We start from the raw sequence: 15,262 nt of genomic DNA on the forward strand, positions 1-15,262 counted from the left end.
CCCCATTTTTGTATGTTCATTGTTTACCTACTAGTGGAAATCCGATGGTTTGAATACCTCCATTTGCAATACCTTAATCCTTACTCTATTTGACTGTGATTGTATTCACTTGATTTAAGTAGTATTTTCTTTAAACGTGAAAGTAGTAAGGTAAAATAGCATATTTCAATATCAAGTACTGGTTTAATAAATCATAATTATTTTTTAAGTATTTTAGACAACTTTTAAGAGGTGCAGAATCACCAACACGCAATTCAAAATTCAACAGGTAGGTATATTCAATCGTATATATGGTGGTTGCTTTTTTTTTTTTTGGTTCTTTTTGATACTAATCATTCTGTGATAGCATCATTACCTTTATTAGCTGTTTTTCTTTGACTATGTGGTTTCTTTGCTGTATAAGTAAACCAGATATTTTATTAAGGAGTTGTAGAGCCATATTATATATAGTAATGTAAAAATGCCAGACATTCTTTTAGAAAAATTTAACAAGGTGCACACCATTGCTTTGTTAATATTATAACTAACACATATTATTGCTGGATTACCTGCTTTATTGGAAACTGTGGACTGCATGCATAATTGAAATCCACAGATAACTCCATTTTAGAGAGTAGTTTGTTTTTTTCCCAGAGAGTGATGTTTATTAGAGTACCCACTGGTTACAAAAGTGGAAGGGTTTTCCCTTCTTGGCTTTCTGGAAACATAAATGTGCAGTTAAATGACCTAATAAAGGCAGTGTAAGAGAGGTGCTTTATCCATTTATAAACTGGATAATCAATGTCTTGATTTGTTCCTTACATTGTATATATACAAAATTGACACAGATATCAAATATATAAATCTGTAGAATTGATACTCACATTGCTCTACCATCTTCCCGTTTGTGTATGTATATGCTCTCATGTCAAACTCTTTGCAGCCCCATGGACTGTAGCGCACCAGTCTCCTTTGTCCATGGGATTTTCCAGGCAAAAATACTGGAGAGGGTAGCCATTCCCTTCTCCAGGATATCTTCCTGATCCAGGTGTTGAACCCAGACTCCTGCATTGCAGGCAGATTCTTTACCATCTGAGCCACCAGGGAAGCCCAGTTTGTTTGAGCAAGAATCTAATAATAAACATAAATAAATTGGAGATGTGATGCAAAGAGAGAAGTAGATAGGTCAAAAAATGGAGTGGTTTTAAAAATAGTATAAGGAAAAATGTGAAAACCTGAGCCATGGGGAGACTGTGTTACATATTTTGACAAAACTAAGGGTTGTAGAAGTATATAGATTTGAATTTTTTTGTATGTTAAATATTAATTTTTACATAATATGTAGTATATATGTAATAATTTTTCTGAAAGGTGCCCCAGTGCTCAATCGTGTCCAGTGCTCTGCGACCCCATGGACTGTAGCCCACCAAGCTCCTCTGTCCATGGGATTTCCCAGGCAGAAATACTGGAGTGGGTTGCTGTTTTCTTTTCCAGGTGATCTTCCCAACCCAGGGATGGAACCTGTGTCTCTTGTGTCTCCTGCATTGGCAGGTGAATTCTTTACCACTAGCTACCACCTGAAAGGTGGGACATAGCTTTCTGAATGGAGAAGGCAATGGCAACCCACTTCAGTACTCTTGCTTGGAAAATCCTATGGACAGAGGAGCCTGGGGGGCTGCAGTCCATGGGGCTGCGAAGAGTCAGATATGACTGAGCGACTTCACTTTCACTTTTCACTTTCATGCATTGGAGAAGGAAATGGCAACCCACTCTAGTGTTCTTGCCTGGAGAATCCCAGGGATGGCGGAGCCTGGTGGGCTGCCATCTATGGGTTGCAGAGTCGGACACGACTGAAGCAGCTTAGCAGCAGCAGCTTTCTGAAATGTGGGAGGTAACCTTTATGATTCTTGTTCAAATGTTACTCCTTTACTGTTCTCTAAGAATTTATATATTGCAACTGTGCAATAGTTACTTTATATAACAAAAATTCCATGCATACTATTTAAAATAGCATTCTTTACCCAATCCACACAGGGCTTCCCACGTGGCTCAGTGGTAGAGAAGCCACCTGCCAATGCAGGAGATGTGGGTCCTTTGCTGGGTGGGGAAGATCCCCTGGAGGAGGAAATGACAACCCACTCCAGTATTATTGCCTCGGAAATCCCATGGACAGAGAAGCCTGGTGGGCTATAGTCCATGGGGTCGCAAACAGTCGGACATGACTGAGGGACTCTTTAACATTTTATTTATTTATTTTTATTTATGGACTTAGGATGTTTGGAGTCTCACATTGATAGTGAAACTCCTCTGTTGGATTCCTTAAGAGGAAATGGTTCTTTGATCTTCTGAGCTTGCTGAGTAGCTAAATGTAAGTCAGGGTCATAACCTCAGAGATGGAAAGCTTCCTTTGCCACTTTGAGAACACCTAGTTGTCTTCAACATATTGAGGCTCTAATTTTGCTGACTTAGCATATAAACTTAATAGGAAGAAAATGTGGGTTGTTTTCATTCTGGGTAATGGTTATAGCCTTCAAAAGTATGTTTTTCTTTATATTGACCTGACTCTGACATTATCTGTCTTGTCAGGACTCTGCTCCAGTGATGCTCAATGATTCATTTACCTGTGTAAGAATAAGTAAAAGACTTTCTTAACAGTCCTTCACTGAAAATTTACAGTAGCATTGCTAATTAGCTGTTAGATGACTGAAAATATGTAAAATATTTATTCATACATTTTATGCCTACATTAAAAGCAGGTGACCAAGCACTAATATATATTAATTGTGAGATTAACAAGGCATTGGTGTGTATCTTGTTAAATTTTCCCAAATGTTTAGGCATTTTCACATTATTATTATATTTGCATTTTAAAAGCAAAATTTTAGTGCATGTTAATGTTAATCTGTTTCATTCTATACTTAAAGCATAACTTAAAAAATATTTAAGGCTGGATCTTTTGTTAACTTTGCTTCTTAGCTTAAGACATGATTTTAAAAAATATTCAAACTAAAAATGTGTTGAGCTTGCATCCATAGACATGAATTCCATGTTAGAAAATACAGGTTTGTTTTTTCTGCCAAGTTTTTGGTGGCTTAGTCTCTGAATATTTTGCACTGTATTAAACAAATAGTTTGCCTAAATGAGGGCAAAAAATACAGAATTATTTGTGACATACTGACTTTTTAAGAATTTTTTTAATGATCTAGAATTCAGATTCCATTTCCCCAAAAGAGCCATTATGTTTTAGTTCTCTTTCCTTTATCATGTTAGTCCTAAGAATTCCTTTTCTTGTCAAGATGAATGTTATCCATCAGTGTAACTTTTAAAGCTTTTAAATTTTGTGTTATTGTTCTAAAGTGCAACTTGTTTAATGTCTGGGGTTTCTCTTTCTCTTTTCCTTATATAATTTCACATATCTGTTACTGCAGAGGTAGCCTAAGTTTGGATGATTTTCGGTAAGTCTTGAGACAGCATGTGATACTTTTTTGTATAAATTATCTGTTTAATTCCAAAACATACACCCAAAACAACCTAAGTAAAACTAAAAAGGAAAAAAAAAAAAAGAAACATTATGCAGCTACTGCCTTTATATCAGCTATTTGGTATATCTTTTAAAATTAACCTGTACTTTGATTCTAGATGTCTCATTTTGGAAATAACATGATATATATCATTATAAAATAAAAATGTCAGTATAAAAATAAAATGAAAAAGCCAGTATTCAGCTTTTAAAGCTATTACCTCATTTTTTTAATGGTATTGATCTTGCTAAATTATATTTAGACTTACTTGTGTTTAAAGAACTTTTTTTTTTAAAGAAAGTAGTATAATTTTTTCAGTATTTCTGGGCTTCATCACAAGTGAGATATTTTAAAAAAATAGTTCAAAAAGTCCAAACTGTTTTATAATCCATTTAGGTTCTGAAGACCAGCAAAATCTATCTAGATTCTGGAGATTTTAATATTTTATCAGTATTTTCATATTTGTTTTTGACATTTCTTTCAGAGAAAATTGTGTTTACAATTTTGAATTTTAAAAAACACTAATTTTATGCTTGTTTAAAATAATATTCTAGCTTAAGTATCCTTTTTTACAACTACTACTACTTATTATTAGAGTTTTTCCAGTTTTAAAATAAGTTTGATTCACTTTTTCACTCCTTGAACGTGTATAAAATGTATATATTACTCATATACCTAGTGCATTGAAACTTGATCAATTTACTTGTATTTCTGTAATTGTTGCATTATTTTTACAAGTACATTTTCTTAGATGAATAGTAGCTATTCATTAAGTTAAGCCGTTCAAAACCAACTTTCTTGAATTTTAAAAGTCATTTTTTATTTGGAGGTTTGTTATAAGGGCAGTATTACATAGTGAGCATGACTTTTGAATGAAAGTTATGTTTTTACTTGTTGAAACAGGAGCAGTAGGCTGTAATGGAGGAAATTTTTGCTGCTTTTTGGCGTATTTTTGTTGTCGCTTTTCAGCTATTTCTGCTTTTAGAAATTCACTTTTGTAAAAAATTGCAAAACCATTATTTAATATGTAAGACAGAGCAGGGCTTCTTCCTTAGGCTACATTTGTTTTTATCTTTTATGTTCATTGCTAGCTTTTCCCTTGCCATTTTATTTCTTCTCTTGTTATTACTTTGAAATAATGTAAGGTACACTTTATACTTCATTCTTCTTTTGAGTATCATTTATGTGATTATATAGTTGAAGTATGCTTAAAAATTTTCAGCCATTTTCAGAATTTTTTTGTTCTGTCTAAAAATGAAGTACTGAGAAAGTTTCCTAGTCTTTCTGTTTTTCTGTTACACTGAATTATTTCAGAAGTACATTAGCAGGTGGATTCTTTTACTGCACCACCTGGGTGGGTACAGTTTGAATGGTATAGTCTATTTTGAACATTGGTCTTACCAAATTATTTAACCTGTTATTTCAAAAGCTGAATGGCAGTTAGAAATATGTACCACTAGAGGGCTCTCATCTTTTATACTTGGTAGTTCCATTACTATTCTAAGGTAAAAGAGTAGGTAAATTTCAAATGTTTGTTAATAAATATTGTCCCATTTATTCATCCCCTCAAATTTAAACTTTAAATATACTGTCACTTTTGATTATGAAGATATTGAGACTTAATCTATGACTGAGAACTCCAAAAAGTTATGTTTAGCCATACCTTCAGTTTACCTTTTTTGCAACTATTTTTATTATTGTTTACAGTAAACTAGACTGTTGTGATAATGTAGTAACTTGCTATATTCTTGATACATTTTTGTTTAATATTTAGGAGCACACAGAAGAGAGGAGAATCATTTGGAATCAGCCGAATAGGCAGCAAAATTAAAGGAGTCTTCAAGAGCACCACAATGGAGGGAGCTATGTTGCCAAACTATGGTTTAGCTGAAGGTGAAGATGACTTTGTAAGTAAGAATTTTTCAGTTTGATGTATGTATAACTTCAGACTTAAAAATAGCATTAAAAGTTGGATGTGCTTACTTGTTATTGTCCCTCTTTTTTAATCTTACTTCTTACTTCAGACTTCATTTCTGTTTTCCGTCCATGGTGCTAATCTAATGCTTCTAATAGTCAAACAATTGATCATATTTTGATTACACTTTTACTTCACATCCTGATCTTATCTCTTCCTAACTAACCATATTAGCCAGGCATTTGGAGTTGTATTAATATGTCCTGTTTAACCCCTTGATACTCAAACTGTGATCAACATGATCAGTATTACCTAAGAGCTTGTTATCAGTGCAGACAGAATCTCAGGCTTCATCCTAGACCTGCTGAGTCATAATTTACATTTTAACAAGATTCCAGCTGATTTTTAAGCACATTACACCCTCCATGCTATTTCTCTGTATCTTTTCATGTGATGCCTTGCTTGAGATGCCTCCCCCTCCCCTTTATTTAGCTGGAAAATTCATATGCATCTTTCAGAATCCAGCTGCTTCCCATAAACCTTACCTGGGTCCTCAAGCAGAACTGAACACTCCCTCCTTTGTTACTCCTATTAGATTATGTGTTAAAATATATACCACATTGTATTTGAAATCATGATTTTTTTTTTTTCAACACCATAGTTAGGAGGTAGCCATGTGGCCTTGTCCCAAAAAGGCAAAAACCAACACTTACTATTTTTGTACTTCATTTTTTAGGCCTAGAACACTTTTGATTTTAACAGAGCATTAAGAAGTCTTCCTAAGATCATTAACAGTCTTCTTAGGGATGACAGAAAACCATTTTAGGACAAAACAGAAAAGGGAATCACTGCCAAGGGACTTTGTCGAGGAGGAAAATAATTTACTTAGAAGAGAGGTGTGGGAAGAAAATACAACCCAGGGTGAAGGTAGGGAGCTAGAATTCTGGAAAGAAATACCTCTCACTACTGGTTTACTCTGACTAGACTATTCAGTATTCTCTTAAGTGCTACAAGATTCATTCCTTTAAAAAGTGTGTTCAAGATGATTGTGTTTTGTCTGTAAAATTTGCCCCCTTTAGCATGAATCAGAGATGTCTAGGTGACCGGATATTATTATGTGTCAATTCAGAGATTCTCTTCCAATTTAATGAACTACATTTTTTCCGTTTCTTTCTGCATGTATATTTCTAGAACATGTGTAACACTGCTTTCTTTTTAAAATAATATTTCTTCAAAAGTATTTAAAGAATATTTATTTTAAACATTTATATGATTAAAATTTTTGAAGCCAGGAGATGCAGAAAATAATTCTATAGAAATAGGTTGCCTTCAAACCTTTTTCCAATATTATATTACTTAATGCTGCAGTGAATAAATTTTTTATTTGTGCCTTTTTCACAGTTTAAAGAAATTATTTAGAATAAATACTTTCATAAGTTCCCAGAAATGGGATTACTTGATCGAGGCTGTTTTATAGCTTTTTATAAATATGTATTGCCAAAATGCTTTACAAAAGATTTGTACCTGGTGTATCCAGGTACCATATATTTCCAGTTTGTCTGTGCAATTTCTGTCAGTGGCTATTATCACAAAATTATGCATCTCTAAATGAAAGATATCAGTACAATAATTTTCTACTTATTATTACAAAAATAAAATATTTACCTATATTTGTGTGTTTTTAATATCTTTTCCTGTAATTGCTGATGTATGTGTTTTCTGTTGAATTTTCATATACAGCTGATGTAATAAAACATGAAGTCGATTCTAGTAACTTGCTGGTTTTAGTTTCTTATCTTTATATTTTCAGTAGAAAATTTGATATCACTTAATTTTAAAAGTATTACAAATTATAGGCTTTATAGGGGCACATTGCTTTAGAGTATATCTCATATGCTGTAGGTATAAAGGTCCTGGAAATATTAAATTTTTCTCTGATTCTTTTTCTTTAAGATTGAAGAAGGTATTGTTGTAATGGAAGATGATTCTCCAGTGGAAGCTGTGAACACACCTAATACTCCTCGAAACCTTGCTGCATGGAAAATTAGCATTCCATATGTAGACTTTTTTGAAGATACTTCCTCTGAAAGGAGGGAGAAAAAGGAGAGAATACCAGTGTTTTGTATTGATGTTGAAAGAAATGATAGAAGAGCAGGTATTATTATTATCAATGGATATAGCACTATATATTAAACCAATTTGATTAAGACAGCATTTCTCCTCCATTGTTGTAGCATATAGTAATTGATAAAAATATGATCAAACACAACTTATAAGTGTTCTTTATGTTTCGCTGTCTTTTTTCTTTTGTTGATTTCAGCCGTGGCTTGCAGCAGAGACAGGGATAAACAGCCTCTATAGCTGTATAAATAGTCATCACCCTGGGCTTTATCCCAGAGAGGAGACAGTCTGTATAAGTAAAAACACATCAAAAGTGAGCACATTTTGGGAATGAGAGCAGAAAGCTATAAAGTTGATCTCAGGAAGAGGGAACAGTCTGTGAGGAAAGAAGGAAAAAATTTCATGGTACTGTTAGGAAATGGGTTTGAGAGAGGAGTGGAGAAGTGATTAATATTTCCAGTTACTTGGATAGTATGAAGGTAGGTCAGTGGTAATAATTCCCCTCATTTATTTATTTATTTATTTATTTTTCCCCCCTTATTTATTTTTTTAAAAGTTGAGAATAGGGTTTTTGTTAAAATTGTGTCTCTGCCCTTCTTACTTGTCTCAGTATGGTGCTTTTATCCTTTGTTGCGGAGAAGCAGTTCTTCTAGTTTTTAGATCTTTTTCAGAGGGAAATGATCCATATGTACCTGTAGACTTGGTATGTCATCTGTTGGAGGTACTGAATTTAGCATCTTCCTATACTGCCATCTCGGACCTCCCGTCCAATATAAATAAATTTATGTAAGCATGTAGTATTTTCTCCTTTTGAAAGTTTTATATGTGATAGACTTTAAAATATTTGGGGAATTTACTTTTGTTTTTGCCTTTTGCACAACTGCCTTTTTTTTTTTTTTGCTATGTTTTTTAAAATTTGGCTGAATTCAACATAAAATTGAAATGAAGTTATCTTAAAACTTGTATTCTAAGATAATTTTTGTCAGCTGTGCTGCAGACTTTTAAGTAATGTGCTCTTGGGAAGCCATGCCCTATGAAGGATAAGAAAGGTGTATCGTTTAAATGCTGCATTTATTTTATATGTATAAGTGAAAAGTAAAAGTGATAGTCGCTCGTTTGTGTCCTACTCTTTGCAGCCCGTGGACTGTAGCCTACCAGGCTCCTCTGTCCATGGAATTCTCCAGGCAAGAATACTGGAGTGGATAGCCTTTTCCTTCACCAGGGGATCTTCCCTACCTAGGGATCGAACCCAGGTCTCCTGCATTGCAGGCAGTTTCTTCACTGTCTGAGCCACCAGGGAAGCCCAAGGGGAATGCTGTGAGCAGGATGTATAGCAGAATACTGATTTCAGGATTTTAAAAACCAAAACTGAATACAATATAGATCTTCTAAGGTGCATATTCAAGAAGAAAAACAGTATTTGCTTGATAGGTTGTAACTGTATCAGGCTGGTTTTTCTGAATATAGGTGTTAGTTTTGAGTTATTGTGGTTTAGTTAACTCAGTACATTGCATTTCCAGATTTATGCTTGAATGACATGAGGTGCTCATAATTGCCGTTAACATTTTTTGGGGTGCTTGCTCTGTGCTGTGCACCTTACAAAAAGCTCTGTAGGTGGAATATTTAATGTAATAGGTATAATTCTTTTTATTATAAGCAAACTAAGGCACAGTGTTGTTTAGTCACTAAGTCGTGTCTGACTCTTTTGCAACCACATGGACTGTAGCCCGCCAGGCTCCTCTGTCCATGGTATTTCCCAGGCAAGAATACAGGAGTGGGTTGTCATTTCCTTCTCTAGGGAATCTTCCTGGATCTGGGATCGAACCTGGGTGTCTTACACTGTAGCTGAATTCTTTACCAACTGAGCTACCAGGGAAGAACAGTGAGGTTAAGTGTTCAAATTTACATAGTCAGTAAATGGGGGAATTGGAACTGAAATAGGCAGTGTGACCCGACTCATTCTTTAAACCATTATTTTGTGCTGTCCAATTTTTGAGTCTCGAGTCACATGTGGCAGTTAAAATTAAATTAAATTAATAATAAAAATTTGTTTTCTTTTACACTAGCCACATTTCAAGTGGTCAGTAGCAATATGTGACTAATAGCTATGATGTTAGTACAGATAATATAGAACATTTTCAGAAATGCAGAAAGTTCTGTTGGATAGTGCTGTTCTGTACTGTGTTAGTTCTTGACAATTGGGATTTGAGAGCTCCAAAATTGAATATAAATTTTTATTAAATACAAAATGTAACATTTAAAAATTAAGCATAAATGCATGCTTTTTTGAAGTTTATAAATTCTCTGATACTGTTGTAGAAAAAATGTATATATTATTGTGATAACCTCATAAATAGCTGAAATTTATCAAGCTCTTCTAATTTCTTAAAATTAAAATATAGGATAAAATATATTAATAATATGAAGCCAAGAAACAGTAAATTATTATTATTATTCTGTTTGTCCTGGCATGGCGTGCAGGATCTTAGTTCATTGACCAGGGATTGAACCCATGCTCTCTGCAGATGAAGCATGGAGTCCTAACCACTGGACCCCCAGGGAATTCCCAAGAAATAATAAATTATTAAGACTGGGGTAATTTCTAGCTTTGTATACTTACTGTTATAAATAGTACATTCCTTTAATAGTAGTTTATAAAATTACTTATTTCTCAATGTGTATTCATTCATTTTACAGTTGGGCATGAGCCTGAACATTGGTCTGTCTATAGAAGATATCTTGAATTCTATGTACTTGAATCAAAACTAACAGAATTTCATGGTATGTTGTCCTTTTTGTATAAAGCATTACATTTCAGCATTAGCTTTCCTGAAAGCCATTGAACAAGCTTTCTAAAGTTACTTTCTAATTTTAATTGAATTGTAATAAGGAAATATAACAGTGACACTTGGGTACGCTACTAGTGATAATAGGAGTGTACTGTTTTTATCCTATTTCTGCTTATTTATCTTTTTAAAGTTTTTACAATGAAAATGTATTGCTTTTCAAATAACAATGATACTAAAATTTAAGACAGTGGCAGAGAATTTAAAGCAGGCATTTTAGAGCTGCCATCTGTTCTTTTGCCATATTCCTCTGTGGTAAATGTGTTTGCTGTGCAACATAGCAAGTATTTTGGTCTCAATCCTAGATTTAGATATGGGAAAAAAAAAAACAACCAAAACCTTGTAGGTATATGTTTTAAAAACAAATAGCTCAATCAGAAAGGTAGAACACTCTTTTCAGTTCTTCCTCTTCTCAGTTTGTCTCTGTTTTGTTGTTGTTTTTTAATATTTACCATTTTATTTGACTGCTCCTAGTCTTAGTCGTGGCATGTGAGATATAGTTCCTTGACCAGGGATCAAAACTGGGCCTCCTGCATTAGGATCATGGAGTCTTAGCCTCTCAGGGAAATTTGTCAGTGTCTCTTCTCTCTCCACTTACTGGAGTTAATATTAGGCTTATAGTCATGAAGTATTTCCAGTTCTTTTATATGTAAATTGGTGTGTTTGAATTGTTTATTTGGAATCTTCTTATTTTAGAACAGTTCTTTGGAGTCTCAGTTCAGTTCAGTCAGTTCAGTTGCTCAGTCGTGTCCGACTCTTTGCAACCCCATAAATTGCAGCACGCCAGGCCTCCCTGTCCAGCACCAACTCCCGGAGTTCACTCAGACTCACGTCCGTCAAGTCAGTGATGCCATCCAGCCATCTCATCCTCTGTCGTCCCCTTCTCCTCCTGACCCCAATCCCTCTCAGCATCAGAGTCTTTTCTAGTGAGTCAACTCTTCGCATGAGGTGACCAAAGTACTGGAGTTTCAGCTTTAGCATCATTCCTTCCAAAGAAATCCTAGGATTGATCTTCAGAATGGACTGGTTGGATCTCCTTGCAGTCGAAGGGACTCTCAAGAGTCTTCTCCAACATCACAGTTCAAAAGCATCAATACTTCGGCGCTCAGCTTTCTTCACAGTCCACTCTCACATCCATACATGACCACAGGAAAAACCATAACCTTGACTAGACAGACCTTTGTTGGGAAAGTAATGTCTCTGCTTTTGAATATACTGTCTAGGTTGGTCATAACTTTTCTTCCAAGGAGTAAGCGTCTTTTAATTTCATGGCTGCAGTCACCATCTGCAGTGATTTTGGAGCCCCCCAAAATAAAGTCTGACACCGTTTCCACTGTTTGCCCATCTATTTCCCTTGAAGTGATGGGACCGGATGCCATAATCTTCGTTTTCTGAATGTTGAGCCTTAAGCCAACTATTTCAGTCTCCACTTTCACTTTCATCAAGAGGCTTTTTAGCTCCTCTTCACTTTCTGCCATAAGAGTGGTGTCATCTGCATATCTGAGGTTATTAATATTTCTCCTGGCAATCTTGATTCCAGTTTGTGCTTCTTTCAGCCCAGTGTTTCTCATGATGTACTCTGCATAGAAGTTAAATAAGCAGGATGACAATACACAGCCTCGACATACTCCTTTCCCTATTTGGAACCAGTCTGTTGTTTCATGTCCAGTTCTAATTGTTGCTTCCTGACATGCATATAGGTTTCTCAGGAGGCAGGTCAGGTGGTCTGGTATTCCCATCTCTTTCAGAATTTTCCACACTTTTTTGTGATCCACAGTCAAAGGCTTTGGCATAGTCAATAAAGCAGAAATAGATGTTTTTCTGGAACTCTCTTGCTTTTTCGATGTTGGCAATTTGGTCTCTGGTTCCTCTGCCTTTTCTAAAACCAGCTTGAACATCTGGAAGTTCACGGTTGACGTATTGCTGAAGCCTGGCTTGGAGAATTTTGAGAATTACTTTACTAGCATGTGAGATAAGTGCCATTGTGCAGTAGTTTGAACATTCTTTGGCATTGCCTTTCTTTGGGATTGGAATGAAAACTGACCTTTTCCAGCCCTGTGGCCACTGCTGAGTTTTCCAAATTTGCTGGCATATTGAGTGCAGCACTCTCACAGCATCATCTTTCAGAATTTGAAATAGCTCAACTGGAATTCCATCACCTCCACTAGCTGTGTTCATACTGATGCTTCCTAAGGCCCACTTGACTTCACATTCCAGGATGTCTGGCTCTAAATGAGTGATCACACCATCGTGATTATCTGGGTCATGAAGATCTTTTTTGTACAGTTCTTCTGTGTGTATTCTTGCCACCTCTTCTTAATATCTTCTGCTTCTGTTAGGTCCATACCATTTCTGTCCTTTACGAGCCCATCTTTGCATGAAATATTCCCTTGGTATCTCTAATTTTCTTGAAGAGATCTCTAGTCTTTCCCATTCTGTTGTTTTCCTCTGTTTCTTCACATTGATCGCTGAGGAAGGCTTTCTTATCTCTTCTTGCTATTCTTTGGAACTCTGCATTCAGATGCTTATATCTTTCCTTTTCTCCTTTGCTTTTCACTTCTCTTCTTTTCACAGCTATTTGTAAGGCCTCCCCAGACAGCCATTTTGCTTTTTTGCATTTCTTTTCCATGGGGATGGTCTTGATCCCTGTCTCCTGTACAATGTCGCGAACCTCATTCCATAGTTCATCAGGCACTCTTATCTATCAGATCTAGTCCCTTAAATCTATTTCTCACTTCCACTGTATAATCATAAGGGATTTGATTTAGGTCATACCTGAATGGTCTAGTGGTTTTCCTACTTTCTTCAATTTAAGTCTGAATTTGGCAATAAGGAGTTCATGATGTGAGCCACAGTCAGCTCCCGGTCTTGTTTTTGCTGACTGTATAAAGCTTCTCCATCTTTGGCTGCAAAGAATATAATCAATCTGATTTTGGTGTTGACCATCTGGTGATGTCCCTGTGTAAAGTCTTCTCTTGTGTTGTTGGAAGAGGGTGTTTGCTATGACCAGTGCATTTTCTTGGCAAAACTCTGTCTTTGCCCTGCTTCATTCCATATTCCATGTCAAATTTGCCTGTTACTCCAGGTGTTTCTTGACTTCCTACTTTTGCATTCCAGTCCCCTATAATGAAAAGGACATCTTTTTTTGGGTGTTAGTTCTAAAAGGTCTTGTAGGTCTTCATAGAACCATTCAGCTTCAGCTTCTTCAGCATTACTGGTTGGGGCATAGACTTGGATTACTGTGATATTGAATGGTTTGCCTTGGAACAAACAGAGATCATTCTTTCGTTTTTGAGATTGCATCTTAAGTACTGCATTTCAGACTCTTTTGTTGACTATGATGGCTACTCCATTTCTTCTGAGGGATTCCTGCCCACAGTAGTAGATATAATGGTCATCTGAGTTAAATCCACCCATTCCAGTCCATTTTAGTTCGCTGATTCCTAGAATGTCGACGTTCACTCTTGCCATCTCTTGTTTGACCACTTCCAATTTGCCTTGATTCATGGACCTGACATTCCAGGTTCCTATGCAATATTGCTCTTTACAGCATCGGACCTTGCTTCTGTCACCCGTCACATCCACAACTGGGTATTGTTTTTGCCTTGGCTCCATCCCTTCATTCTTTCTGGAGTTATTTCTCCACTGATCTCCAGTAGCATATTGGACACCTACCAACCTGGGAAGTTCCTCTTTCAGTATCCTATCATTTTGCCTTTTCATACTGTTCATGGGGTTCTCAAGGCAGGAATACTGAAGTGGTTTGCCATTCCCTTCTCCAGTGGACCGCATTCTGTCAGACCTCTCCACCATGCCCGCCCATCTTGGGTGGCCCCACGGGCATGGCTTAGTTTCATTGAGTTAGACACGGCTGTGGTCCTAGTGTGATTAGATTGACTAGTTTTCTGTGAGTATGGTTTCAGTGTGTCTGCCCTCTGATGCCCTCTTGCAGCACCTACTGTCTTACTTGGGTTTCTCTTACCTTGGACGTGGGGTATCTCTTCATGGTTGCACCAGTAAAGCACAGCTGCTGCTCCTTACCTTGGACGAGGGGTATCTCCTCACTGCTGCCCCTCCTGACCTTGAGTGTGGAATAGCTCCTCTAGGCCCTCCTGTGCCTGCGCAGCTGCTGCCCCTGGCCTCAGGCGTGGGGTAGCTCCTCCTGGCTGCCACCCCTGGCCTCGTGGAGTGTACCCTGATCCAAATTCAGATTGGTTCTGAAAACTGTACCTTGCTACAAGAATAAAATCCGCAATAAGGAGATTATAGAAAGATAAAAATTAAAGGGTCCCTTTGAATACATTTTCCCTAGATTTCAAGTTTGTACTTATCCTTAAATGGTTTTCTCTTTGGCTTTGTCAGTCTGGTACAATGCCATCCTTGTCTTGGTCTTTCTCTGAGACTTTCCCTTTAGATTTAGAGTTGAGAAAAGATTGTTTATCTCCATAATTTAAAATCCTAGATCAACCAAAGTTGATTGTTTCCCAACAATATTTTTCCTTTTTGATACTAAAATTTCCAAAGTTGACCCTATCTGAGAAAACATGTCCATAGTTGAAGTTTATATAGCATTGGCAAAAGGCTGCATTTCCCCCCATGAGACAGTGGATATTTTTTTTAGTAGGATTTTGTCTAACAAAATCCCATCAATTTAAAAATAATCTCATGATAATTTTGGAAGCTTTTTTGCTAATGTCGATGGCTAAGTATATCTTTGTCAACCGCAGGTGGTGATATTGTGGATATTGATAAACTCAAGTTCTTTGGTCTTGTCTCCTGACTTTTGAAATCAGGTCTCTGACTTTTTCAAAATTATTTAAGGGATAATGCCACACTCTACAAGGCAGCACTGTGAATCTGAACTTGTCACGGTAAACTAT

General features: G+C 36.2%; 1 protein-coding gene across 6 annotated transcripts in view; it reads left to right on the plus strand.

The window, feature by feature from the left end:
* SNX14 (sorting nexin 14) overlaps window positions 1-15,262 on the plus strand; it is an 87,284-nt gene that overhangs the window by 53,608 nt on the left and 18,414 nt on the right. For 4 of the 6 annotated variants that reach the window (XR_005720839.1, XM_040238842.1, XM_040238843.1 and 1 more), the window contains 5 exons: window positions 210-268; window positions 3,408-3,434; window positions 5,275-5,407; window positions 7,369-7,570; window positions 10,234-10,317. Coding sequence is in view for 5 of the 6 variants with exons in the window: in XM_040238842.1 (XP_040094776.1) it covers window positions 210-268; window positions 3,408-3,434; window positions 5,275-5,407; window positions 7,369-7,570; window positions 10,234-10,317 (505 nt within the window). In the remaining variant the exon portion in view is untranslated. The remainder of the gene's footprint in view (window positions 1-209; window positions 269-3,407; window positions 3,435-5,274; window positions 5,408-7,368; window positions 7,571-10,233; window positions 10,318-15,262) is intronic. The other 2 variants (XM_040238844.1, XM_040238847.1) reach the window with 1 other exon arrangement.

Source organism: Oryx dammah, unplaced genomic scaffold (assembly GCF_014754425.2).
Source record: "Oryx dammah isolate SB20612 unplaced genomic scaffold, SCBI_Odam_1.1 HiC_scaffold_4, whole genome shotgun sequence".
Taxonomy (NCBI): domain Eukaryota; kingdom Metazoa; phylum Chordata; class Mammalia; order Artiodactyla; family Bovidae; genus Oryx; species Oryx dammah.